The sequence below is a fragment of the Microcaecilia unicolor genome, chromosome 6, assembly GCF_901765095.1.
Source record: "Microcaecilia unicolor chromosome 6, aMicUni1.1, whole genome shotgun sequence".
Classification (NCBI taxonomy): Eukaryota; Metazoa; Chordata; class Amphibia; order Gymnophiona; family Siphonopidae; genus Microcaecilia; species Microcaecilia unicolor.
The window spans coordinates 341,483,311-341,509,647 of record NC_044036.1 but is presented as its reverse complement, the minus strand read 5'-3'; the positions used below and the strand labels follow the sequence as shown (position 1 = coordinate 341,509,647).

Here is a 26,337-nt window from a genome sequence, read left to right as displayed (position 1 = left end):
TTCCCCAGGTCCACAACCCACTGTACTAACCATTAGGCCACTCCTCCGCTAGAATTAGCACTCTTAATTTTATAATTTTGTACATTCCTAGATAGGTACTTTAGTTCTCTGATTGATCGTAGTCCGCTTAGAATTTAGCGGAATATAAGAAGTGGAAATATTGTAATTACTGCCAATAAGTGCTTGTTAATGCCAGTAATTAGCACCTAATTGAGTAATTGCATGTGGATCTTGGAACTGTGTCCACATTTGGGCGACCTATGCAGAATCCAATGGATATTGTCAAAAAAACACCCAGGTTCTTGTGCTGCAGCCACCATTTACTCACACTTCAGTATCTGAGCTATTGTCTCTGCTCAGCTTATTTAACTTTACTTATGGCTCCTTGGATTTAACCCAACAACAATCTTACCAGACCTGCACTTGCCTTCCAAATGGTCTTGAAAGTAAAGACTTTAGACGAACACAGTGAATTCCTCAGATGTCCCTGATTGAGAAATGCTCAAGAAATTATGTGGTAGAGTTACTCCCAAATCCATTGACTTTAAATCTGCCTTCTGGGCCAGTACTACTGGTGGTCTTGCCCTAGGCAGAATCCGGGCTTCCTCTACTGCCATCTCATCTTCAGCTCCTGTTTCAATTGAGATGTATGGCCCTGGCTAACTGGCTGCAGTCGTTGATTCCCAACCATTCCACTGTCCTCCTTGGTACAAAAGGGACTCGGAGGTCCTTGTCATGGCTATGGCAATGTTCCTGCACAGCTGGGCTCAGCATGATGTTGGCATCTAGAGAAAGAGCCAACCCATCTGTCCCCCATCCCCAACTCAGGTGATGCCACAGCCCTGGTATCCTTACCCCAAGGGTACAAAATGTTCAACAAATTGGCCAATAGAGCCCATAGCTGTATGAGAAATGGGTTCCGCAGGATAATTTCTAAACTTGCCTTTCCTTTATCTCAGATCTGTCCATGGCTTTCTTAGTATCTGTAAATTGTGAGACTTTCTGATTTCCTGGTCTCGGCTCTTATGTTCCTTCCCCTCACTAATTGCCAGTTTTGTGTTGGCTTTTCATGATTCTGTTCAGATGCTCCATGTCATTCTTTTTTTTTTTCTTCTTCACCTTTAAACCTCAGCTGCTTGTTGTAGTGAAATATCCTTGGTTGCTCTCCATAAAAATCTTTTTTGTTAGGTCTTCCCAGTTGCTTAACTTAAAATCTTAGTTTTTGCCCTCATTATCTCTGGAGTTGACTGTTGCAACTTTATCGGCCTGGCCCTTTCCTCCTTGAAATGTCTCCTGTTAATTCAGTCCACAGCTATTACGCTTCTGTAGCGCACACTGCTTTGACCATACCTCCCCCGTTCTTATTTTGCACTATTAGCTCCCAGTCACCACCTGTCTCAAATGTAAGATTCTTGCCCTCGTTTGTGCACTTTGTTCTTGGGCTTTGCTGTGTTCATTCCTCCCTCCATCTTGCCGCTGCTTGGAAATTTGCTGACACAGCTTTCTCTTATCTTGGACCTTCCCTATGGGTCTGTCTGCCACTATATCTCCATTGAGTCCTCTTTTCCAGACAGGTATGAAGGCTTGGTGCTTTGACTTGTCTTTCACCCAGGGCCTTGGGGCAGAGTGTTGATGCTTGCTACCAGTACTATCTCCTCTTCTTCCCTTTAACTTTGACATTGTAGCTTTTATTGTAGTTTCTAATTCATTTTATGGTAAGCAGTCCTGCTGGCTTCTGGATTCTCTAAGGGTGGTCTAGCAAATGTTATGAATAAATAAAATAACTAATGAAGAGCAGCTAAAAGTGATATTTAGACCCTGCTATGAAACCAAGCTCTGTTTTCTTCACAGGAGTTGGTGGTGGCGCTCAGCCACCTTGTGGTTCAGTATGAAAGCAACTTCTGTACCGTAGCCCTGCAGTTCATGGAAGAGGAGAAGAATTACCCTCTGCCCTCACCAGCAGCCACAGGTACATCTGTCCTTCCACTGGAAACTAGAAAAACCTAATGAAATGGTGATATGAGAGAGGTGGCGTGCAGAGAGGGTGCAGTAATTCATAAAGGGCGAGGCCAGTGCTAGAATGAGTGGGTGCAGAGCGCAGTTAATACCTGGGAGCCTTGGAGAAAGAAATGCACGTTACCACGCAGACTGCGGAACAGATTTTAGCCTTAATGCCATGGGGAGAGGTCCGTCTTATCTTGTGACTCCTACCCCTTTCCCAAATTCTGAAGTGGAAACGGTTGCATATGTAAGATCTTGTATGTCCACCAAGGAAAGCACAAGTGGACTGTGGGATAATGCAGACCAATGCCTCCTTCCTTTAGAATAATGTATGGTACATCCACTATGTTGTGCAGTTGCCAGAACAAATTTCTTCTTTCTTTTCTTTCTTGCTAGATGGTGGAAGTTTGACACCAGTGCGTGATGGTCCCTGCACCCCACGTCTTCGTTCTGTGAGTTCCTACGGGAACATTCGAGCAGTCACTACTCCACGAAACCTGAACAAATCTCTCCAGAACCTGACGTTGAATGAAGAGGGTAAAATCCTGGGGAGAAGGGGAGGAACCAGGTCTTTGGTGGTGGGTTTTTTTTTCCCCTGTATGAAAGGGATAGTTCACTCTGCAGTCACATGAAACTCAATAAACCCCTTTAATGGATACTGTTAAAGTAGTCGGTCTAATCAGTGTCCAGAGTGTAAACCACTGAAGATGTCCTGCTTAATAAGAACTGCCATTTGACTGACTCGCAACAGCACTGACATACGCTCCTGTTCTGTTTTACCCTGTTTCTCTCTGTGCCTATGATTCTGCTTTTCATGGAGGAATTGAAATTAAAAGACCAGCCATAAAGTGTGGTAAAACTAAAACTGAATTAGTCTGTAAGAGCTGGTCTGGGCCACACGGAAAACTCTATTCATAATTCAAAGTAGATGCTAGAGCTTGGATAAATGTTCGGTTCAGGTATTCCAGACTACCGTCCTACTTCATTTTGGAGCTTATAGTTTTATTGTAAAAACATTGGCAATATCAGCCTGGTTTCAGTGTCTGCAAGCTTACCAGCAGAAGAGGAGGAATCTAGACTCAGCTCAGGTAGAAAGAAATCATTTGTAGTGGGACCTCTGTAGGCTGGGCCTCTTCACTGCCTACCTTCTGGTGGGTTTGTGATGCTCACAGTCAGGAGTATGTTGTCAATTAAGCTTCTCCTTCTGTCACCAGCTGGAAACTCTGTGGCTTTCTCCCCTGGGAACCTGAGCACAAGCAGCAGTGCCAGCAGCACCCTGGGTAGCCCGGATAATGAGGAATACATCCTGTCTTTCGAAACCATCGATAAAATGCGTCGGGTCAGCTCCTACTCCTCTCTCAACTCACTGATAGGTGAGTACCTCACTCTGGCCTGCCTCCCCGCGCTCTCTGGATTTATGTAGAAAACAGAAATGTGCGGCAGAGCTGTGCTAAAGAAAGGAAAGGGTTGAGTGAATTACCATTTTGCTTCCCCCCCCCCTCAAAATACTTCATTGAAATGCAACAATAAGTAATAAATAGCTCTACAAAAACTACAGAAAATCACAGCACCCCCATCCCCAACATATCCCCCACCTCAGGAATGCAGTGGTGTCAGAAGCAGGAGCCTGAATAACAAGACTGCTCTATGGAAAGTCTCCTTACAAAGAGCCCTGCCTTTTGGCATAGCTCTCCAAGTTTTATAAATCTGCCAGACTTTATAAAAGTTAGGCAAGTGTCCATGTCTCGACGCTGTCAGCTTAGACATTTGAAAAATGAAGTCCAATTTCTGTAGTATCCAAGACAGGGATGGTAGAGAAGGCTGTTTTCACGCTTGCGCTAAAGCCAGTTTACTGGCTGTAAAGAAATTGTCGCCGGCCTGTGGTGCGCTGCCTTAATCTCTGAAAGCTTAAAATAAAGGAAGCAATATTCTGCTCGTCCTGGATAAGGCTTATTCAGTATACTCTGTAAAGTGTCCAAAACAGATGCCCAATAGGGCTGAACCAACGGGCAGGTCCACCAAACATGATAAAAAGTACCTCGACGCCCACAATTTCTTCAACAGGTCGCCGAGGCCGTTGGAAACATTGTCTGGAGTCCTGTTGGGATATAATACCATTGGTAAAAGATTTTAAAACCATTCTCAGCAAGATTGCTAGCAATAGAAACTTTGGACACGTAGTTAAAAACCCATCTCCTAACTCTCAAGAGTATAAGAACCACCCATTTGGAAATATGCCATTTTGCTTTTGAAAGGGGGTTGCTTCCTGATGTTATGATTCTCTGCAATGGGGGAATGAGCAGAGCAGGGATTTCAGCAGAAGTGGGAATACAAGGAAATTCATGCCATCTCACTGGTGTCTAGCATTGTGAATTATTCACAATAGACTCAAAATGAATGCAAATCAAAAACTTAATGTGCTCTTACAGTAACATCTCTGTGTATCAAAGCATTGCAGTATTTGCTTGCTTGATTGATAGGTCAGGGGCTGGTACTGGACATTTTCAGTCTGATTTTCTGGAAGACGGAGCAGCTATACACACACTTACACCCTGCCATGTAATGTCTGTCTCAGTTGCATGGGCGTACACAAACAATGCTACTGTATCGCAAATATCAATTTTTTTTCAGATTTGGTAACAAGCCTGGAAGGGTTGTTAGCCCAGATTACAAAGAACTGGCAGGGAAAGAAGTATATTTTTATCTACACAGGCACCTGATGGAAGCTTGAGTGAAGGAGATAGCACAAATGTTATCAAATTACTTCCAAGAGATGTATAAGGCTGATGTGGAATTTTCTGCTGATCATTTCTTGGAATATTGTAATATTCGAGATTTACCCCGGCCATTGTTGAGCCGTTAACTTAGTACCATAGTAGATGATGGCAGATAAAGATCTCTCTGTAGGCAAAGGAACTTGAAACAGTGATAAAGCAGATCAAAAGCTATATTACCCCTGGCCCAGGTGAATTGTCTTGTGTATTTTACAAGTTATTGAACCCACAGCCTTGTGGTCCACTATTAACCTATTTAAATGCCGCTGTATCCAAGGAAACATTCCCCTGTTTTGGCAATGAAGTCCTAATTTCGTTACTGTTAGCCGGGAAGGTCAGAGGGAATTCCTGACTCTTATAGACCAATTTCTTTAATGTTGATTTGAACTTTTTCTCAGGTTTTGGCAAGCAGGCTGGCTCTCCATTTGCCTTCCGTTATTGAAGAAGATCAGGTTGGCTTTATGGGGAGGCAGTCTGTTCTTAATGTGTGAAAGATTCCTTTAGCCTTGGCCTATAGTCATAGATTTCATATCCCAACCTTGTTAGTGAGCCTGAATGCAGCCCAGGCCTTTGATAGTGAGCTGGCCTTTGAATTAGGTAAGTATTGGGAGGTGGTTTCGGGATTCTGTATCTATAATAATCCTAGGGCTTCCTTCTTAGTAAACGATGCACAAACAGACTTCATTCCTATTGAATAGGGTACAAGGCAGGGCTGTCCACTGACTCCCCTGCTGCTTTTTTTGTACATTGAGGAGCGAGAGGGAGGTGGCAGCCCAAAATGTTCCCTGCCTTTGCAGATGACTTTTTATTTAATCCTGACGGAACCCTGCCATTTCTCTGCCTCTATCCATAGAGTTGATGGAGGAATCTGGACAAATCCATGGCTCTTCCATCTACCCCCGAAGTGCGTGAAAACTGGGTAGGCCCCTTTCCATTACAATCAGCTGAAGAATTTAAGTATTTGGGGGTGAATGTTCCAGCAGATCTGTTGTCCCTATATACTTTGAGTGTGTTCCCACTTTTGCAGACTAATAAAGGTCGTATCCTCTTTCATTGATGGGCATAGTTAGTTTATTAAATATGATGGTTGTGCCATGTTTATTTTTCAAATGTTACTATTGTTTTTTTTAAGGCGCAAGATAAGCAGAAACTACACAAACTAATGCAAACTTATTTGTGACAGGAAAGAGATTGAGACTTTCCATGAAAACAGTTATGTCTCCCAGGGATAGAGGAGGTTTGGGACGTCTAAGTTTGCGTTATGACTATCGGCTGCGGAATGAGACACTATTGGTTTTTCATAAAAAATAGTACCTTTCTACACATGGGTAGGGTATCTGCCAATTCTTGTGCCCAGGATTACGTTTTATACAAGCCTTTGCGAAAGGTATGAAAATGGATCTTCAAGTTTCATAATGTTAATGCTTAGATTACTCCTTTTTTTGCATATTCGACATATCTTTCCCCCCAGGTTTGGATAATCCAGCATTCGTTACCTGGGAAATTCGTATAGACTCAGGGAGGGACATCTGAAATTGTTTCCCACATAACAGGAAGAATTTCATCTCCCAAACAGAGAGATATTTGCTTATCCTCCAGCTTTGGCATTATTTGGCAGATTTAAACCCTAATCATCTACAGTTGGAGTTGGCGTGAGGCATATACTTTGGATTCTCAGACGAATGTTCCCTTAAAGTTTCTTCATAAACACCTTTGAGTATACCTCCTAGGTGAATGACAATAAACATCTTGGACTTCTGACTGGGGAGTACAGTTATGAGAAGAAATTATCTTAGCCAGCGTGAAGGGCTTGGTGTCACTGATCATATGTCCCTTTGAGAAGTGCAATACAAAATAATCGAGGGTGTACATCTCCCTGAAGAAGGTCCATACGTTAAAAGTGCAATCGACGCCTGCATGCCTATGTTGGGGTCACCTGGAGGCCTCTTTGGGGCATATGCTTTGGACTTGCACATTAATTACTATATTTATTACAGAGGCTTGATATACTGCACTGGGTCCACTAGCCACTGTGGCTACTGCACAGTTTACAATATTAAAAACACAAATTCTCCGGGATAGGATACAGAGAGCAGGTCAGCTAAAAGCTTCAGACAAAAAGTGGGTTTTAACAGGGATTTAAATTTTGATTAGGAGGGTTCTAGATGGAGATGTGAGGGAAGAACATTCCAGAGAGTGGGCCCTAGAAAGCTAAAAGAAGTTTTCCAGGAAATAGTCAAAAGGAAAGAAGGAAGGGAGAGTATGACCAGAAGATTAGCAGCAGAAGAACGCAGGGAACGTGTAGGGGAGTGTAAGGGATCAGTACAGAGTTGGAGGTAAGCTGGGGCACAGGGTGAGTGTGCTTTAAAGACCAGGCCAAAGAATCTTGAACTTTATACGGGGAAGTAACATGGTCGAAACGATGAGAGAAATGCAGAAGTTTGACAGTGGTCAACTGAATTAACTGGAGATATTTAGTGGAATAGAGAAGAAGACCAGCATAAAGAGAATTATAGTAGTCAGGTTGGGAGATGACGACAGAGAAACAGATAGTGTTTAGTAGATTCTGTTCAGTATATTTGTGAGTGACCTTGCCGAAGGGTTAGAAGGTAAAGTTTGCCTTTTTGCGGATGATACTAAGATCTGTAACAGAGTGGACACCCGGGAGGGAGTGGAAAACATGAAAAAGGATCTGCAGAAGCTAGAAGAATGGTCTAAGGTTTGGCAATTAAAATTCATTGTGAAGAAATGCAAAGTGATGCACTTAGGGAGTAGAAATCCACAGGAGACGTATGTGTTAGGCGGTGAGAGTCTGATATGTACAGACGAGGAGAGGTATCTTGGGGTGATAGTATCTGAGGATCTGAAGGTGACAAAACAGTGTGACAAAGCGGTGGCCTTAGCAAGAAGGTTGCTAGGCTGTATAGAGAGAGGTGTGACCAGCAGAAGAAAGGGAGTGTTGATGCCCCTGTATAAGTCGTTGGTGAGGCCCCATCTGGAGTATTGTGTTCAGTTTTGGAGGCCGCATCTTGCTAAGGATGTAAAAAGAATTGAAGCGGTTCAAAGAAAAGCTACAAAAATGGTATGGGATTTGTGTTACAAGACATATGAGGAGAGACTTGGTGACCTGAACATGTATACCCTGGAGGAAAGGAGAGCCAGGGGTGATATGATACAGGTGTTCAAATATTTGAAAGTTATTAATCCTGGAGACGAGAAGGCGGTAGAACTAGAGGACATGAAATGAGGTTGAAGGGGGGCAGACTCAGGAAAAATGTTGGGAAGTATTTTTTCATTGAAAGAGTAGGAGATACTTTGAATGCCCTCCCACGGGAGGTGGTGGAGATGAAAACGGTAACGGAATTCAAAAATGCGTGGGATAAACACAAAGGAATCCTGTTCAGAAGGAATGGATACTCAGAAGCTTAGCGGAGATTGGGTGGCAACACCGGTAATTGGGAAGCAAAGCTAGTGCTGGGCAGACTTCTGTGGTCTGTGCCCTGAAAACGGCAAGGACAAATCAAGGTCAGGTATACATATTAGGTAGCACATATAAGTTTATCTTGTTGGGCAGACTGAATGGACCATACAGGTCTTTCTCTGCCATCATCTACTATGTTACTATCGCATTAGTGGTGCCCTCTCCCACCCTCATTGGCTCCTTGTGGTTCAGTCTCTCTCTCCCTCCACATACCCCCTTCCTCCTTGGCCCAGCATCACTCCTCTTCCCTTGTCCAACCACAGGAAATTGTATCAGAGGAGGTGGGGCATGGCAGAAGGAAGATCCAGGAGCTGGCCAAAGGGAACCTGTCCTCATGCTGCTGGCAACCCATGTAAATGTTTACAGGACCCCAGGGGGGCGGGGGGGGGGGAAGGGAGTGATGGTGGATCCACAGGGATGGGGGTAGGAAGGTAGAGAGACATTGGCACAAAGGTGTGGGGAGAGATGCTGCACTTGTGGAGAGAAGGCTTTACCCATTAGACCAGGTGATGTGCTGGCAGTGATAGCAGAAGCTGGAGGATTTCTGTGTCCTTTATTGCCTGTGCTCACTTGGTCCAGTGGTTAGGCAAATCATACTTTATTCTGAACTCGCTTTCCAGCCACTCATGTGCCCACCTCTTCTACAGTATGGTGCTTTTCCCTGTAATGCATTAGTGCCTGATTTAGCGGGCCCCCGTGCAGGTTGTATACCTAAATTACATGAACAGAGCTGACAGAGAGAGTAATTTTATGGGCTCAGTAAATGGAGTCATATTGCACCAGTGTCCCTTTCCTCCAGCACAGGACTGGGTCAAACAGTTGTCCTATTCTCAGCTTACAGATGTTTGACTTCCTTTGCAGTCCTTCCACAGAGGCTGAGGCAACCCCTTATTGTAACAAGAAACACTTAAGACTAACCTTTAACCTTTTCCCTTTGTCCCTTTTGTGAATGACCCCCCACCTTCTCTCAATCCTTTGTGTTGTGTATGAAAGAGAAGGGATTGGAGCATCTTACTGCAGTGCTGTCTGATACAACTCATTACCTCCTCTCTTGTTTTCCCGGTGCTGTAAGATTAATTATGTTTTTGTGGTAAAATCAATGATTAGAGGCTATCATTAAGTACATCTCATGATGAAGTAGTAGCCATCATCGCTTGGGAGACTGTTCAAAGTGTGTTGCAGAATGGCTGTAATGCAAAAAAATGGGGAGCACAAAGTTCCTTCTTCCCCCCCCCCCCCCCCGACTCAGACAGGGGTGGGGGTTGAGGGGCAGATGGAAAGACTCCAATGCATTGGAGAGAATAGAGAACTCTGTCTGGGGGGGAACATGAAAGGTCACAGGGTCTTGTCTGTGGTGTTCAGATGTCACATTTGCTGATCAAATAAAATAATTGTGGCACATCAGTGTAATGAATTTAACCTTGGCCTATTTTGTTCGCAGCAACGTATACAGGTATATATATCTGTTAGTACAGCACTGCAGTGCTTAAATCTGAAGAGTAGAAAATCCCAAGTTTCTTTCCTCCACCACCGCCACCTACTGCACTCTGTGACTTGCGAAATTCCCTTAGTCTGTAAGCTGCCATTACGGTTTATCCTCCATAATGCTCTGCAGACTATCTTGTTCCCTGTAATCTGACTATTCAGTCTCTTCCTGCAGAGCACTCTCCATCTTCAGTGAATGATCTTTGCATTAATATTGTACCGTCTTAAAAACAAGCAACAGAAAACTACATTTGCATGGGGTTAAATTTTTTGGTACTTCTGTTTAGCGAAAAAGACATTGTTTTTGTAAATGAGTCATGCAGAATCTATTGAGCGATCTTCAGATCAGTTTTACTAATTACAGATCTGTCATGTGAAATTAGCTGTCATCTTGCTTATTGCTTTATGTCTCCATGATTGATTTAATTTTGTTCAGTAATTGCACTAATTCCTTTCTCCCTCCCCACACCCATATCACCAGTGTTTGTGATCCTACTCCCTTCTGCCCAGTTCCAACAGGATGTGAACTTTTTAACCAGATAACTCTCTTAAGAGTTAATAGCTGTAAACACTACCCCCTAAAGAAAGCAAGGACTAGAAAGAGAGAGCAGAAAATGCCCCATTCAGACTCTGCTGTAACATGTTGGAAACATCTATTCACTGATGAATAAGGAGCCTTCACTTTGGTGTGCAAGGAATAGCTTGCAAGCATCGTGACTTGGTTATCATGAAAACAGAGATCTGAGAGAGTTGAGACAGAATTTCCTGTCCTGCCTCTTACCTGTAATCAGGTCAGAAATGGTTCTGTCTTGTGGATCTTTATGTAATATCTGACCCATGGAAGAGCATGTGATGTCTGTACGAGGCCTACAGCTTACCTTTCCTAGCCCTGACATCTCGCTCCATATAAAGTGTTCATTTCTAATAGACGTTTTCTGTAGTGCTTGCAAAATCGCTATTAATGAAAAGTGGATGCATTTGTACCAGGATAAGCTGAACAAAGTGAAAACCAGCTTCAGCAGATGTGAAAGATAACTTTGTACAGGGTGTCTAGGTCAGTGCATTAAAAAAAACCAACCCTAGTTATTTAGAAAAGGCTTGGGGAACATCGAGCCTTCCTAAAACACATATAAGCATCACTAGAGGAACACATCTAAGTGCCAACATGGACAATGGGAAGAGCCATTTTAGAAAATAATACGTTCAAAGAGCAGCATCACTAGGGATTTTGCGCCTAGAAGTTTGCATGTCCTATCTTGAATTCAGATACAATTTTGGAAAAAGCAAACACAGTAGCCCCTGTGCTGACCCCACCCCTACCATGAGGAATGGCTTGCCCTTGCTGTGGTTTGACTATCAACTTGATACCAGCTACAGTGAGAACAGAGCTTATTTGTGGCTTAAGATTTTAGGAGCACCTGCTACATTTGGGGAAGAAAAGGGGAGAGGGAATTACAGTACTTTGTAATAATTGAGAGTTAATAGGTTGTATCTAATTCTGGGTAATGCTCCTTGTTTGGTCTTCCAGGGGTTTCCTTCAACAGCGTTTACACTCAGATCTGGAGAGTACTCTTGCATCTAGCGGCCGATCCTTATCCTGATGCCTCTGACCTGGCTATGAAGGTGCTTAATAGCATTGCATACAAGGTAGGTCTGTCTACCTCAGCTTCTCAGTGTCTTCGTGCAGCAGAGCCTTTCAGGACAGCACCTCTCCTGCTCACACTCCCTTCACACACTGATTGCCCCCCGAAGACCCCCTACATCTCCTGTTCACACTCCCTTCACACACTGCTTGCCCCCCCCCCAAAGACCACCACCTCTCCTGCTCACATTTCCTTCACACACTGCTTGCCCCCCCCCCCAAAGACCACCACCTCTGCTGCTCACATTTCCTTCACACACTGCTTGCCCCCCCCCCCCCAAAGACCAACACCTCTCCTGCTCACATTTCCTTCACACACTGCTTGCCCCCCCAAAGACCAACACCTCTCCTGCTCACATTTCCTTCACACACTGCTTGCCCCCCCCCCAAAGACCACCACCTCTCCTGCTCACACTCCCTTCACACACTGATTGCCCCCCGAAGACCCCTACATCTCCTGTTCACATTACCTTCACACACTGCTTGCCCCCCCCCCCCAAATACCACCACCTCTCCTGCTCACACTCCCTTCACACACTGCTTGCCCCCCCCCAAAGACCACCACCTCTCCTGCTCACACTCCCTTCACACACTGCTTGCCCCCCCAAAGACCACCACCTCTCCTGCTCACACTCCCTTCACACACTGATTGCCCCCGAAGACCCCCTACATCTCCTGTTCACACTCCCTTCACACACTGCTTGCCCCCCCCAAAGACAACCACCTCTCCTGCTCACATTTCCTTCACACACTGCTTGCCCCCCCCCCCAAAGACCACCACCTCTCCTGCTCACATTTCCTTCACACACTGCTTGCCCCCCCCCCCCCCCAAAGACCACCACCTCTCCTGCTCACACTCCCTTCACACACTGCTTGCCCCCACCCCCAAAGACCACTACTACTACTACTTGACATTTCTAAAGCGCTGCTAGGGTTACGCAGCGCTGTACAATTTAACATAAAAGGACAGGCCCTGCTCAAAGAGCTTACAATCTAAAGGACAAGTAAGTAGTCAGTTCGATAGGGGCAGTCAAATTGGGGCAGTCTGGATATCCTGAAGGTAAGAGTTAGGTGCCGAAGGCAGCATTGCAGAGGTGGGCTTTAAGCAGAGACCACCACCTCTCCTGCTCACACTCCCTTCACACACTGCTTGCCCCCCCAAAGACCACCACCTCTCCTGCTCACACTCCCTTCACACACTTACTTGCCCCCCCCCCGAAGACCACCACCTCTCCTGCTCACACTCCCTTCACACACTGCTTGCCCCCCCAAAGACCACCACCTCTCCTGCTCACACTCCCTTCACACACTGCTTGCCCCCCCAAAGACCACCACCTCTCCTGCTCACACTCCCTTCACACACTGCTTGCCCCCCCAAAGACCACCACCTCTCCTGCTCACACTCCCTTCACACACTGCTTGCCCCCCCAAAGACCACCACCTCTCCTGCTCACACTCCCTTCACACACTGCTTGCCCCCCCAAAGACCACCACCTCTCCTGCTCACACTCCCTTCACACACTGCTTGCCCCCCCAAAGACCACCACCTCTCCTGCTCACACTCCCTTCACACACTGCTTGCCCCCCCAAAGACCACCACCTCTCCTGCTCACACTCCCTTCACACACTGCTTGCCCCCCCAAAAACCACCACCTCTCCTGCTCACACTCCCTTCACACACTGCTTGCCCCCCCAAAGACCACCACCTCTCCTGCTCACACTCCCTTCACACACTGCTTGCCCCCCCAAAGACCACCACCTCTCCTGCTCACACTCCCTTCACACACTGCTTGCCCCCCCCAAAGACCACCACCTCTCCTGCTCACACTCCCTTCACACACTGCTTGCCCCCCCCCAAAGACCACCACCTCTCCTGCTCACACTCCCTTCACACACTGCTTGCCCCCCACAAAGACCACCACCTCTCCTGCTCACACTCCCTTCACACACTGCTTGCCCCCCCCAAAGACCACCACCTCTCCTGCTCACACTCCCTTCACACACTGCTTGCCCCCCCAAAGACCACCACCTCTCCTGCTCACACTCCCTTCACACACTGCTTGCCCCCCCAAAGACCACCACCTCTCCTGCTCACACTCCCTTCACACACTGCTTGCCCCCCCAAAGACCACCACCTCTCCTGCTCACACTCCCTTCACACACTGCTTGCCCCCCCAAAGACCACCACCTCTCCTGCTCACACTCCCTTCACACACTGCTTGCCCCCCCAAAGACCACCACCTCTCCTGCTCACACTCCCTTCACACACTGCTTGCCCCCCCAAAGACCACCACCTCTCCTGCTCACACTCCCTTCACACACTGCTTGCCCCCCCAAAGACCACCACCTCTCCTGCTCACACTCCCTTCACACACTGCTTGCCCCCCCAAAGACCACCACCTCTCCTGCTCACACTCCCTTCACACACTGCTTGCCCCCCCAAAGACCACCACCTCTCCTGCTCACACTCCCTTCACACACTGCTTGCCCCCCCAAAGACCACCACCTCTCCTGCTCACACTCCCTTCACACACTGCTTGCCCCCCCAAAGACCACCACCTCTCCTGCTCACACTCCCTTCACACACTGCTTGCCCCCCCAAAGACCACCACCTCTCCTGCTCACACTCCCTTCACACACTGCTTGCCCCCCAAAGACCACCACCTCTCCTGCTCACACTCCCTTCACACACTGCTTGCCCCCCCAAAGACCACCACCTCTCCTGCTCACACTCCCTTCACACACTGCTTGCCCCCCCAAAGACCACCACCTCTCCTGCTCACACTCCCTTCACACACTGCTTGCCCCCCCAAAGACCACCACCTCTCCTGCTCACACTCCCTTCACACACTGCTTGCCCCCCCAAAGACCACCACCTCTCCTGCTCCCACTCCCTTCACACACTGCTTGCCCCCCCAAAGACCACCACCTCTCCTGCTCACACTCCCTTCACACACTGATTGCCCCCCGAAGACCACCACCTCTCCTGCTCACACTCCCTTCACACACTGCTTGCCCCCCCAAAGACCACCACCTCTCCTGCTCACACTCCCTTCACACACTGCTTGCCCCCCCAAAGACCACCACCTCTCCTGCTCACACTCCCTTCACACACTGCTTGCCCCCCCAAAGACCACCACCTCTCCTGCTCACACTCCCTTCACACACTGCTTGCCCCCCCCAAAGACCACCACCTCTCCTGCTCACACTCCCTTCACACACTGCTTGCCCCCCCCAAAGACCACCACCTCTCCTGCTCACACTCCCTTCACACACTGCTTGCCCCCCCCAAAGACCACCACCTCTCCTGCTCACACTCCCTTCACACACTGCTTGCCCCCCCCAAAGACCACCACCTCTCCTGCTCACACTCCCTTCACACACTGCTTGCCCCCCCAAAGACCACCACCTCTCCTGCTCACACTCCCTTCACACACTGCTTGCCCCCCCAAAGACCACCACCTCTCCTGCTCACACTCCCTTCACACACTGCTTGCCCCCCCAAAGACCACCACCTCTCCTGCTCACACTCCCTTCACACACTGCTTGCCCCCCCAAAGACCACCACCTCTCCTGCTCACACTCCCTTCACACACTGCTTGCCCCCCCCAAAGACCACCACCTCTCCTGCTCACACTCCCTTCACACACTGCTTGCCCCCCCCAAAGACCACCACCTCTCCTGCTCACACTCCCTTCACACACTGCTTGCCCCCCCAAAGACCACCACCTCTCCTGCTCACACTCCCTTCACACACTCCTTGCCCCCCGAAGACCACCACCTCTCCTGCTTGCGCCCACCACCAACCCCCCCCCCCCCCCCCCAACATTCTCTTCTCTCCACACAGTCATCGCACAACACTTATCTATCTTCTCCATGACCTATTACACACAACAGTTGCTTAGAGCTTTCTCTATTCCTAAACTTAGACATTAATATTTTGATTTTGAAAATGTCTTACTGAAATGGTGGTTGTGCTGTCCATGTAGACAGCACCTCTGAATATATACGCATAACCTGGAACTTCCAGTATTATACTGCTCACCTAGATATTGTTTATATGCTTTATTTTTTTATATAAAATAAAAATTGGACTGACCGCTCCTCAGTGTTCCCTCTAAACGGAGCACATGAGTGATTGCTCATACATTTTAGGAGCATTGCTCACGGATTTTACATGGTTGCTCACAAAAATGTATTTTGTGCTATATACAGAAATGCATCGCTAATACTGGCGCTCAAAAATTGTTGGTTTTTAAAACTTGTTGCTCACACACACACAAATTTTCACACACCAGGCCACTCCTTAGAGCAAACATTGCCGCTCCTCACACCTCGAGAACATTCTGTAAGCAAGACTCAAAAAAACAGCGTTTGCCTTCCTTTGTATGTGGTCGTAGTATTTCACCCACTGAAATTGATGGGCTCCAGTCTCTCAGAATTCAGTCTGGTCCCTTGGAGGGTCTTCTTTCCTGCTACATCCAGAGTCTTTTCATCTTTCCCTGGAGATGTCTGAAAGGCGCACCCAGTTATAGAATTGTTCTTATATGTCCGAGTGTCATCAGCCATCCAATGCCCCAAATCCTGCCCCCTTTTTGGACTGGTAATTTTGGTCTTATAAAGATTGATACTTAAATTATATAGTCAAGTGGCTCAATTTTACGTATAATCTGTAGTCAGCTCTGATGCCACCCACATACATATTTTCAGACATTGGGTCAATATTCTCCCCGTAGAGTAGAGGTTTTCCAGACAGTTTTCTTCATGTCCATCGCAGCTCCTTACACACACTGCCAATATCAAAAAGCTGCAGCTGATCACAGCGTAATGAGCCAACTGATCTCAGCCTATATTCTTGTGCATATCATGTGAATTCTCCATTGCACTCCGTTTCTTTCATTTTTGTTCTGGAGGCTGAATTACTTAATGCGGTAAATCTGTCTGCATCACAGGCCTGTGTGGCTGAGACTCACCACAGGGTAAGTCTTAGATGGTGCTATGTTTGACATCTATTCCTAAATCATTTCTTGACTAGCTTCAATAAAAAAGGGCCCATTTTTAATATTTTTTTAATTAAAATGTTATTTATACAAGCAGTGACTTGTAAAGACAAATGCCTTCTGTCTTCCAAGTCTGAATAATTGCCATTTAGGCTTCAAGCACATATCCATGTTCTCTTGTGGAAAGTTTATATATAATGCAGAAACAGAAAGAACGTTCTTCTGTCTAATGCAGCTGTTATTCAAACTCTCCACGATCAAGACTGCAGCTGCTGGATCTGAGCAGCCAGAACAGCCCTTTAAGTAAAACTTAGCAACCCTGATTACTACATGAATCTTCTACCTAGGCTGCTCCATACTCAGTCCTGTACCTGTGGCCATTTTAGCACCTCGCTTGCTCTTCCTGCCCCCTCATGGATGTTCACAAAGTATAGAGAAGATAACGCTGAAGAAGGGGACAGAGGACAGTTGGAGCAATATTTTTGTAGTGGCATAGACTACGAAGTACTGTTGGTGTTTTAAGTTTCAAAATGAATGTGTTTTCCAGTGTTCCTGTTCTTAATACTTGGCTTTAACAAACATTAATGTGTTAATATAACACACTTGCCCTCATTCAGGTCCAGCCTTATAGTAAATGATCTGGGTAGACCTGCAGTGTGGTTCTTGTGACTTTAAGTAGACTGTACCTGGTGTATCACTTAAAGGGACTGGAGGTCAGTGTTTTCATGTAGGCTGGACATAGATTCGCCTTGCCTTACCAAGTACATCAGCCTCAGAGCTCTTATGTCTAGAGAGCTAAATTAAAATCCTTTCTTCTGGCATGTACAGTTCACATTGTCACTAAGCCTGCCATTCTAGGTCTCTGACATAGTATTTTTTTTTTCCCTTTCAGACTAATATTCTATTCATTTCTGAACACAGCAGGCTGGATTCTGTTTACCAGCACAGTATTCCTTTATCTTACAGTACTGAAGGATTCTGTCGCATGCAAAGGCAGGAGATTCCTTTTGGACTCCGACTCCACCTTGTTTTTGTCCTGTTCTATCGGGCTTCGTTTTGATATTGAGTCCAACTGTATGGCCACATCACAAAGGCATAATTGATTTGTGAAAAGAGTTAGTCTTAGACAGTGGTGTTCCGTGCTTGGCTGACACCCAGGGCGGATCGCCGCTGCACGCACCCCCCCCCCTGGGTGCAGTGCAACACGGCGCCCCCCCCCCCCCCCCCCGGCATGGAACGGCACCCCCCCTGGCGTCGGCACCCCCCTGGTGTGGACCCTAAACCCCCCCCCCCCCCGCGCAGCGCCTCTCACTCCCCCCGACAGTCTCCACCTGCCTACCAGCTGAGCTCCTGCCGGCACCTCCAATCTGCAGCGCTACTGACTTTAAATGAAGAAAACCATCTCGTCGTTGGCCCTTCACTACTGAGCCCCTCCCTCTGATATAACTTCCTATTTCCTCGAGGGCGGGACTCAGTGAGTGAAGGGCCAACGACGAGACGGTTTTCTTCATTTAAAGTCAGCAGCGCTGCAGATTGGAGGTGATGGCCGGAGCTCAGCTGGTAGGCAGGTGGGGACTGTCGGGGGGGGGAGTGAGAGGCGCTGCACTGGGGGGGTGGACGGAGCACCCCCCCACCCGTTGACACCCGGGGTGGACCGCCCCCACCGCCCCGCCCTTGCTACGCCACTGGTCTTAGACGAGTGGCTGGCTCTGTCTGGTCAGTCCTGTCTTCAAGTATGTATCTGTTTTTCTCCGAGGACAAGCAGGCTGCTTGTTCTCACTGATGGGTGACGTCCTCGGCAGCCCCTCCAATCGGAATCTTCCTAGCAAAGTCCTTTGCTAGCTCTCGCGCGCCCGCTCGCACCGCGCATGCGCGGCCGTCTTCCCGCCCGAAACCGGCTCAAGCCGGCCAGTCTTCTTTCGTCCGCACTCGGTTCGGCTGTGTTTTTGTCGTGTCGAGCCCCGGAGAGTCGACCTCGCGCGTCCGTTATCTAATCGACGTGTTTTTTCTTCGGAAAAGTTTCTTTTCGTTACGGAAAGTGCTCCGGAAACCCCCTTGGGTTTCGTTTGCCCCTTCCCGTACTTCCAGTTTTTGCCCCGGTAAGTTTTCTTTCGTTGTTGGGGTAGGCCTCTTTTCGGCCTCGGTCGAGATTTTTCTCCCTTAAAGTTTTGGTGCTCCAAATTCGTCATTTCGGATTTTGACTTCGCCGGCGTGATTTTTCCGCCCATGACATCGAAGCCTTCCAGCGGCTTCAAGAAGTGCACCCAGTGCGCCCGGGTAATCTCGCTCACTGATAGGCACTCTTCGTGTCTTCAGTGTCTGGGGGCCGAGCACCGTCCCCAGAACTGTAGTCTGTGTTCCCTCTTACAAAGGCGGACTCAAGTAGCGAGATTGGCCCAGTGGAACGTTTTGTTCTCGGGCTCTTCGTCGGCATCGGCACCGGGGTCATCGTGTGCATCGACGTCATCAGCGTCCAGACCTTCTTCCTTGGCTGCCAGTGCATCGAGGCATCGGCCCTCTGCATCGGCGCCGAGACATCGGATAGCTGCATCGACGTCGGTGGTACCGGGACCTCGTCTCCTGATGTCGTCGGACGGTGGTGCATCGAGTGGAGTGCAGGTGAGGGCTGTCCATTCCCCTGCTGGTGGCGGTGAGCCCTCGGGTGGGTCTCCTCCTACCCTGAGGGCTCCTGCGGTACAGCCCCCCCGAGACCGACCTCCTTCGGCCTCGGCCCCGAGGAAGCGACGGCTGGATTCTACGTCCTCCTCGTCGGTGCCGGGGAGCTCCGGTGACATGCTTCGGAAGAAGTCGAAGAAGCATCGCCACCGGTCCCCTCCCCGCGTCGGCACCGAGAGCTCTGGGTCGCCGAGGGATTCAGCACCCAGCAGGCATCGGCACCGAGAGGACCGCTCACCCTCTGTTCAGGAGGTGTCGATGCGCTCCACTCTGGACAGCCCGGAACAGCCTCCACGCCCGGAACAGGTTCTGACGTCGACGCCTGCATCGACCTCCATGCCTTTCTCTGCAGCCGCTCTGAACGAGAGCCTCCGGGCCGTTCTCCCAGAGATTCTGGGAGAGCTGTTGCGCCCTACCCCTCCGGTACGGCGGGGCTTGCGCCTCCGGTACCGTCGAGCGTGGCGCCGGCTGGCCCATCGCCCGGGGTGAGGTCCCCGACGTCGGTACCGTGTGCGGTGCCGACTGCGGCCACCTCCCAGGAGGGCTCCCCGACTGCGTCGGCGGAGGGAGCTTCGCCGATGCGGGCGAGGGAGTCTACCTCTCGACGCCCCCATCGTGGACGTGGCTCCGCGGAGTCGAGCCGGGCACGGTTGCAGACGCAGGTCCGTGAACTTGTGTCTGACACCGAGGGTGAGGCCTCGTGGGAGGAAGAAGAAGACCCCAGATATTTCTCGGACGAGGAGTCTGAGGGTCTACCTTCTGATCCCACTCCCTCTCCTGAAAGACAGCTTTCTCCTCCCGAGAGTCTGTCTTTTGCTTCCTTTGTCCGGGAGATGTCTACGGCCATCCCCTTCCCGGTGGTTGTGGAGGACGAGCCCAGGGCTGAAATGTTTGAGCTCCTGGACTATCCTTCTCCACCTAAGGAAGCGTCCACTGTTCCCCTGCACCATGTCCTCAAAAAGACATTGCTGGCGAACTGGACCAAGCCTTTAACTAATCCCCACATCCCCAAGAAGATCGAGTCCCAGTACCGGATCCATGGGGACCCAGAGCTGATGCGCACCCAGTTGCCTCACGACTCTGGAGTTGTGGATCTGGCCCTAAAGAAGGCTAAGAGTTCTAGGGAGCATGCTTCGGCGCCCCCGGGCAAAGACTCTAGAACCTTAGACTCCTTTGGGAGGAAGGCCTACCATTCCTCTATGCTCGTGGCCAAAATTCAGTCTTACCAGCTCTACACGAGCATACACATGCGGAATAATGTGCGACAGTTGGCGGGCTTGGTTGATGCTCTTCCCCCTGAGCAAGCCAAGCCTTTTCAGGAGGTGGTCAGGCAGCTGAAGGCGTGCAGAAAATTCCTGGCCAGAGGAGTTTATGACACTTTTGATGTTGCGTCCAGGGCCGCTGCTCAAGGTGTGGTGATGCGCAGGCTCTCATGGCTGCGTGCCGCCGACCTGGAGAATAGAATCCAGCAGCGGATTGCGGACTCGCCTTGCCGTGCGGACAACATTTTTGGAGAAAAAGTCGAGCAGGTGGTAGAGTCTCTCCACCAGCGGGACACCGCATTCGACAAGTTCTCCCGCCGGCAGCCTTCAGCTTCTCCCTCTACAGGTAGACGATTTTTCGGGGGAAGGAAGACTGTTCCCTATACTTCTGGTAAGCGTAGGTACAATCCTCCTTCCCGACAACCTGCGGCCCAGGCTAAGCCCCAGCGCGCTCGCTCTCGTCAGCAGCGTGCGCCTCAGCAAGGCCCCGCGGCTCCCCAGCAAAAGCAAGGGGCGAGCTTTTGACTGGCTCCAGCAGAGCATAGCCGACATCCAAGTGTCAGTGTCGGGCGACCTGCCAGTCGGAGGGAGGTTGAAAGCTTTTCACCAAAGGTGGCCTCTCATAACCTCCGATCAGTGGGTTCTTCAAATAGTCCGGCAAGGATACACCCTCAATTTGGCCTCCAAACCTCCAAATTGTCCACCGGGAGCTCAGTCTTACAGCTTCCAGCACAAGCAGGTACTTGCAGAGGAACTCTCCGCCCTTCTCAGCGCCAATGCGGTCGAGCCCGTGCCATTCGGGCAAGAAGGGCTGGGATTCTATTCCAGGTACTTCCTTGTGGAAAAGAAAACAGGGGGGATGCGTCCCATCCTAGACCTAAGGGCCCTGAACAAATATCTCGTAAAAGAAAAGTTCAGGATGCTTTCCCTGGGCACCCTTCTCCCCATGATTCAGCAAAACGATTGGCTATGCTCTCTGGACTTAAAGGATGCCTACACACACATCCCGATACTGCCAGCTCACAGTATCTGCGATTTCAGTTGGGCACACGCCACTTCCAGTACTGTGTGCTACCCTTTGGGCTCGCCTCTGCGCCCAGGGTGTTCACAAAGTGCCTAGCTGTAGTAGCAGCGGCACTTCGCAGGCTGGGGGTGCATGTGTTCCCATATCTCGACGATTGGCTGGTGAAGAACACATCCGAGGCAGGAGCCCTGCAGTCCATGCAGATGACTATTCGCCTCCTGGAGCTACTGGGGTTTGTGATAAATTACCCAAAGTCCCATCTTCTCCCAGTACAGAAACTCGAATTCATAGGAGCTCTGCTGGATTCTCGGACGGCTCGCGCCTATCTCCCAGAGACGAGGGCCAACAACTTGTCCCTCGTCTCGCGGGTGCGAGCGTCCCAGCAGATCACAGCTCGGCAGATGTTGAGATTGCTGGGCCACATGGCCTCCACAGTCCATGTGACTCCCATGGCCCGTCTTCACATGAGATCTGCTCAATGGACCCTAGCCTCCCAGTGGTTTCAGGCTGCTGGGGGTCTAGAAGACGTGATCCACCTGTCCACGAGTTTTCTCGGATCCCTGTATTGGTAGACAATCTGGTCCAATTTGACTCTGGGACGTCCTTTCCAAATTCCTCAGCCACAAAAAGTGCTGACAACGGATGCGTCTCTCCTGGGATGGGGAGCTCATGTCGATGGGCTTCACACCCAAGGAAGCTGGTCCCTCCAGGAACGCGGTCTACAGATCAGTCTCCTGGAGTTGCGAGCGATCTGGAACGCTCTGAAGGCTTTCAGAGATCGGCTGTCCCATCAAATTATCCAAATTCAGACAGACAACCAGGTTGCCATGTACTATGTCAACAAGCAGGGGGGCACCGGATCTCGCCCCCTGTGTCAGGAAGCCGTCAGCATGTGGCTCTGGGCTCGCCGTCTCGGCATGGTGCTCCAAGCCACATATCTGGCAGGCGTAAACAACAGTCTGGCCGACAGATTGAGCAGGATTATGCAACCTCACGAGTGGTCGCTCAACTCCAGAGTGGTGCGCCAGATCTTCCAAGCGTGGGGCACCCCCTTGGTGGATCTCTTCGCATCTCGAGTGAATCACAAAGTCCCTCAGTTCTGTTCCAGGCTTCAGGCCCCCGGCAGACTGGCATCGGATGCCTTCCTCCTGGATTGGGGGGAAGGCCTGCTGTATGCTTATCCTCCCATTCCTCTGGTGGGGAAGACTTTGTTGAAACTCAAACAAGACCGAGGCACCATGATTCTGATTGCTCCTTTTTGGCCGCGTCAGATCTGGTTCCCTCTTCTTCTGGAGTTATCCTCCGAAGAACCGTGGAGATTGGAGTGTTTTCCGACCCTCATCACGCAGAACGAAGGGGCTCTTCTGCATCCCAGCCTCCGGTCCCTGGCTCTCACGGCCTGGATGTTGAGAGCGTAGACTTTGCCTCTTTGGGTCTGTCAGAGGGTGTCTCCCGCGTCTTGCTTGCTTCCAGGAAAGATTCCACCAAGAGGAGTTACTTCTTTCTGTGGAGGAGGTTTGCCGTCTGGTGTGACAGCAAGGCCCTAGCTCCTCGCTCTTGTCCTACACAGACCCTGCTTGAATACCTTCTGCACTTGTCTGAGTCTGGTCTCAAGACCAACTCTGTAAGAGTTCACCTTAGCGCAATCAGTGCATACCATTACCAGGTGGAAGGTAAGCCGATCTCGGGACAGCCTTTAGTTGTTCGCTTCATGAGAGGTTTGCTTTTGTCAAAGCCCCCTGTCAAGCCTCCTACAGTGTCATGGGATCTCAATGTCGTTCTCACCCAGCTGATGAAACCTCCCTTTGAGCCACTGGATTCTTGCCATCTGAAGTACTTGACCTGGAAGGTCATTTTCTTGGTGGCAGTTACTTCAGCTCGTAGAGTCAGTGAGCTTCAGGCCCTGGTAGCCCAGGCCCCTTACACCAAATTTCATCATAACAGAGTAGTCCTCCGCACTCACCCTAAGTTCTTGCCAAAGGTCGTGTCGGAGTTCCATCTGAACCAGTCAATTGTCTTGCCAACATTCTTTCCCCGTCCTCATTCCTGCCCTGCTGAACGTCAGCTGCACACATTGGACTGCAAGAGAGCATTGGCCTTCTATCTGGAGCGGACACAGCCCCACAGACAGTCCGCCCAATTGTTTGTTTCTTTTGATCCCAATAGGAGGGGAGTGGCTGTAGGGAAACGCACCATATCCAATTGGCTAGCAGATTGCATTTCCTTCACTTACGCCCAGGCGGGGCTGGCTCTTGAGGGTCATGTCACGGCTCATAATGTTAGAGCCATGGCTGCGTCGGTAGCCCACTTGAAGTCAGCCTCTATTGAAGAAATTTGCAAAGCTGCGACGTGGTCATCTGTCCACACATTCACATCTCATTACTGCCTGCAGCAGGATACCCGACGCGACAGTCGGTTCGGGCAGTCAGTTCTTCAGAACCTGTTTGGGCTTTAGGATCCAACTCCACCCCCCGAGGGCCCTGTTTGTTCTGTTCCAGGCTGCACTCTCAGTTAGTTGGTAAATTTTTTAGGTCAATCTCAGTTATGTCCTCGCCGTTGCGAGGTCCAATTGACCATGCTTGTTGTTTTGAGTGAGCCTGGGGGCTAGGGATACCCCATCAGTGAGAACAAGCAGCCTGCTTGTCCTCGGAGAAAGCAAATGCTACATACCTGTAGAAGGTATTCTCCGAGGACAGCAGGCTGATTGTTCTCACAAACCCGCCCGCCTCCCCTTTGGAGTTGTGTCTTCCCTTGAACTGTATTGTCTTGCTACATACTGGACTGGCCGGCTTGAGCCGGTTTCGGGCGGGAAGACGGCCGCGCATGCGCGCGAGAGCTAGCAAAGGACTTTGCTAGGAAGATTCCGATTGGAGGGGCTGCCGAGGACGTCACCCATCAGTGAGAACAATCAGCCTGCTGTCCTCGGAGAATACCTTCTACAGGTATGTAGCATTCGCTATGTGGTAGCATTGTCAACTGGAGCTTTTCAGAGTTCGAATGAAAACAAAAAAGTGAGGAGAAACCAAGGAGGATACCAAAAAGAACTTTATTGGGTTCCTAAAAAAAACGACCTGACACGGCCGTGTTTCGGCCAAATGGCCTGCCTCAGGGGTGTTGAACAATCTCAAATGTTGCAGTGTAATATTGTACACCGATGAGAATTAACACACAGTTGTTGTTGTTGTTAAATCAAAACTTCTTTGGTCTCCTCTCTTATAAGAAGGTTTGATTTAACAACAACTGTGTGTTAATTCTCATTGGTGTACAATATTACACTGCAACATCTGAGATTGTTCAAGACCCCTGAGGCAGGCCATTTGGCCGAAACACGGCCATGTTGGGTCGTTTTTTTAGGAACCCAATAAAGTTATTTTTGATATCCTCCTTGGTTTCTCCTCACTTTTTTGTTTTCATTCTCACGGTTTTGTGAGGTTTTTTACCTCCTTTTTTTGCTCATCTGCTTTTAAGAGTTCATCATAAGAAAGATATCCTGGGTGTGTCCATTACCATTTGAGTTTAGCTCACACTCTTTCGCCAGTAATTCAAGACTATACATTCAGGTATTTTCTTGTCTGCAGAGGGTTTACAATTGGTTTGAACCTGAGACAGTGGAGGGTTAAATGACTTTCCCAGTATCATAATGAGGATGTTATAATGCCTTTGGAAGCCCCATGGTGTGACCACACCTTGAATACTGTGTGTAATTCTGGTCACCGCATTTCAAAAAAGGTAGTGGAATTAGAAAAGGTACAGAGAATGACGATGAAAATGATAAAGGGGATGGGACGACTTCCCTATGAGGAAAGGCTAAAGTGTCTAGGGCTCTTCAGCTTGGAGAAAAGACAGCTGAGGAGACGATATGATGGAGGTCCATAAAATGATGAGTGGAGTGGAACGGGTAGACGTGAATTGCTCGTTTACTCTTTCCAAAAATACTAGGACTAGGGGGCACGCAGTTAAGCTACAAAGTAGTAAATTTAAAACAAATGGAAAATATTTCTTCACTCAACATGTAATTAAACTCTGGAAGTTGCCAGAGAATGTGGTAAAAGCAGTTAGCTTGTGGGGTTTAAAAAAAGGTTTGGCTAGCTTCCTAAAAATAATTAAATGGACTATTATTAAGATGGACTTGGGGAAAATCCACTGCTTATTTGTAGGATAAGCAGCTTAAAATGTATTGTACTGTTTTGGGATTTTTCCAGGTACTTGTGGCCTGGATAGGCCACTGTTGGAAACAGGATGCTGTGCTTGATGGACCTTCAGTCTGTCCCAGTATGGCAACACTTATGTACTTGGGATTCTGAATGGAATGTTGCTACTCTTTGGGGTTCTACATGGAATCCTGCTACTCTTTAGGGTTCCAGAATCTTGCTACTCTTCAGGGTTCCAGAATCTTGCTATTCTTTGGGGTTCTACATGGAATGTTGCTACAATTTGGGTTTCTACCAGGTACATGTGACCTGGATAGGCCACTGTTGGAAACAGGATGCTGGGCTTGATAGACCTTTTGTCTGTCCCAGTATGGCAACACTTATGTACTTGGGATTTTGAATGGAATTGTGCTACTCTTTGGGGTTCTGCATGGAATCTAGAATCTTGCTAGGTACTTGTGAACTGGATTGGACACTGTTGGAAACAGGATGCTGGGCTTGATAGACCTTCGGTCTTTCCCAGTATGGCAATACTCATGTACCTAGGATTGTGAATGGAACCTTGCTACTCTTTGGGGTTCTACATGGAATGTTGCTACACTATGAAATTCTGCATGGATTCTTGTTGTTCTTTAGAATTCTAGAATCTTGCTACTGTTTAGGGTTCTACATGGAATCTTGCTACTCTCTGGGGTTCTACATGGAATGTTGCTACTATTTAGGTTTCTGCCAGGTACTTGTGACCTGGATTGGCCACATTTGGAAACAGGATGCTGTGCTTGACGGACCTTCAGTCTGTCCCAGTATGGCAGTACTTATGTATGTAGCCAGTGTGAGTTTT

The 26,337-nt window shown here is 48.9% G+C and overlaps 1 protein-coding gene across 2 annotated transcripts in view; it reads left to right on the top strand.

Annotated features, from left to right (window-relative positions):
- RPTOR (regulatory associated protein of MTOR complex 1) overlaps positions 1-26,337 on the top strand; it is a 466,323-nt gene that overhangs the window by 389,075 nt on the left and 50,911 nt on the right. For both annotated transcript variants that reach the window (XM_030208599.1, XM_030208598.1), the window contains exons 18-21: positions 1,852-1,969; positions 2,398-2,538; positions 3,216-3,374; positions 11,270-11,388. In XM_030208599.1, the coding sequence (XP_030064459.1) occupies positions 1,852-1,969; positions 2,398-2,538; positions 3,216-3,374; positions 11,270-11,388 (537 nt within the window). The remainder of the gene's footprint in view (positions 1-1,851; positions 1,970-2,397; positions 2,539-3,215; positions 3,375-11,269; positions 11,389-26,337) is intronic.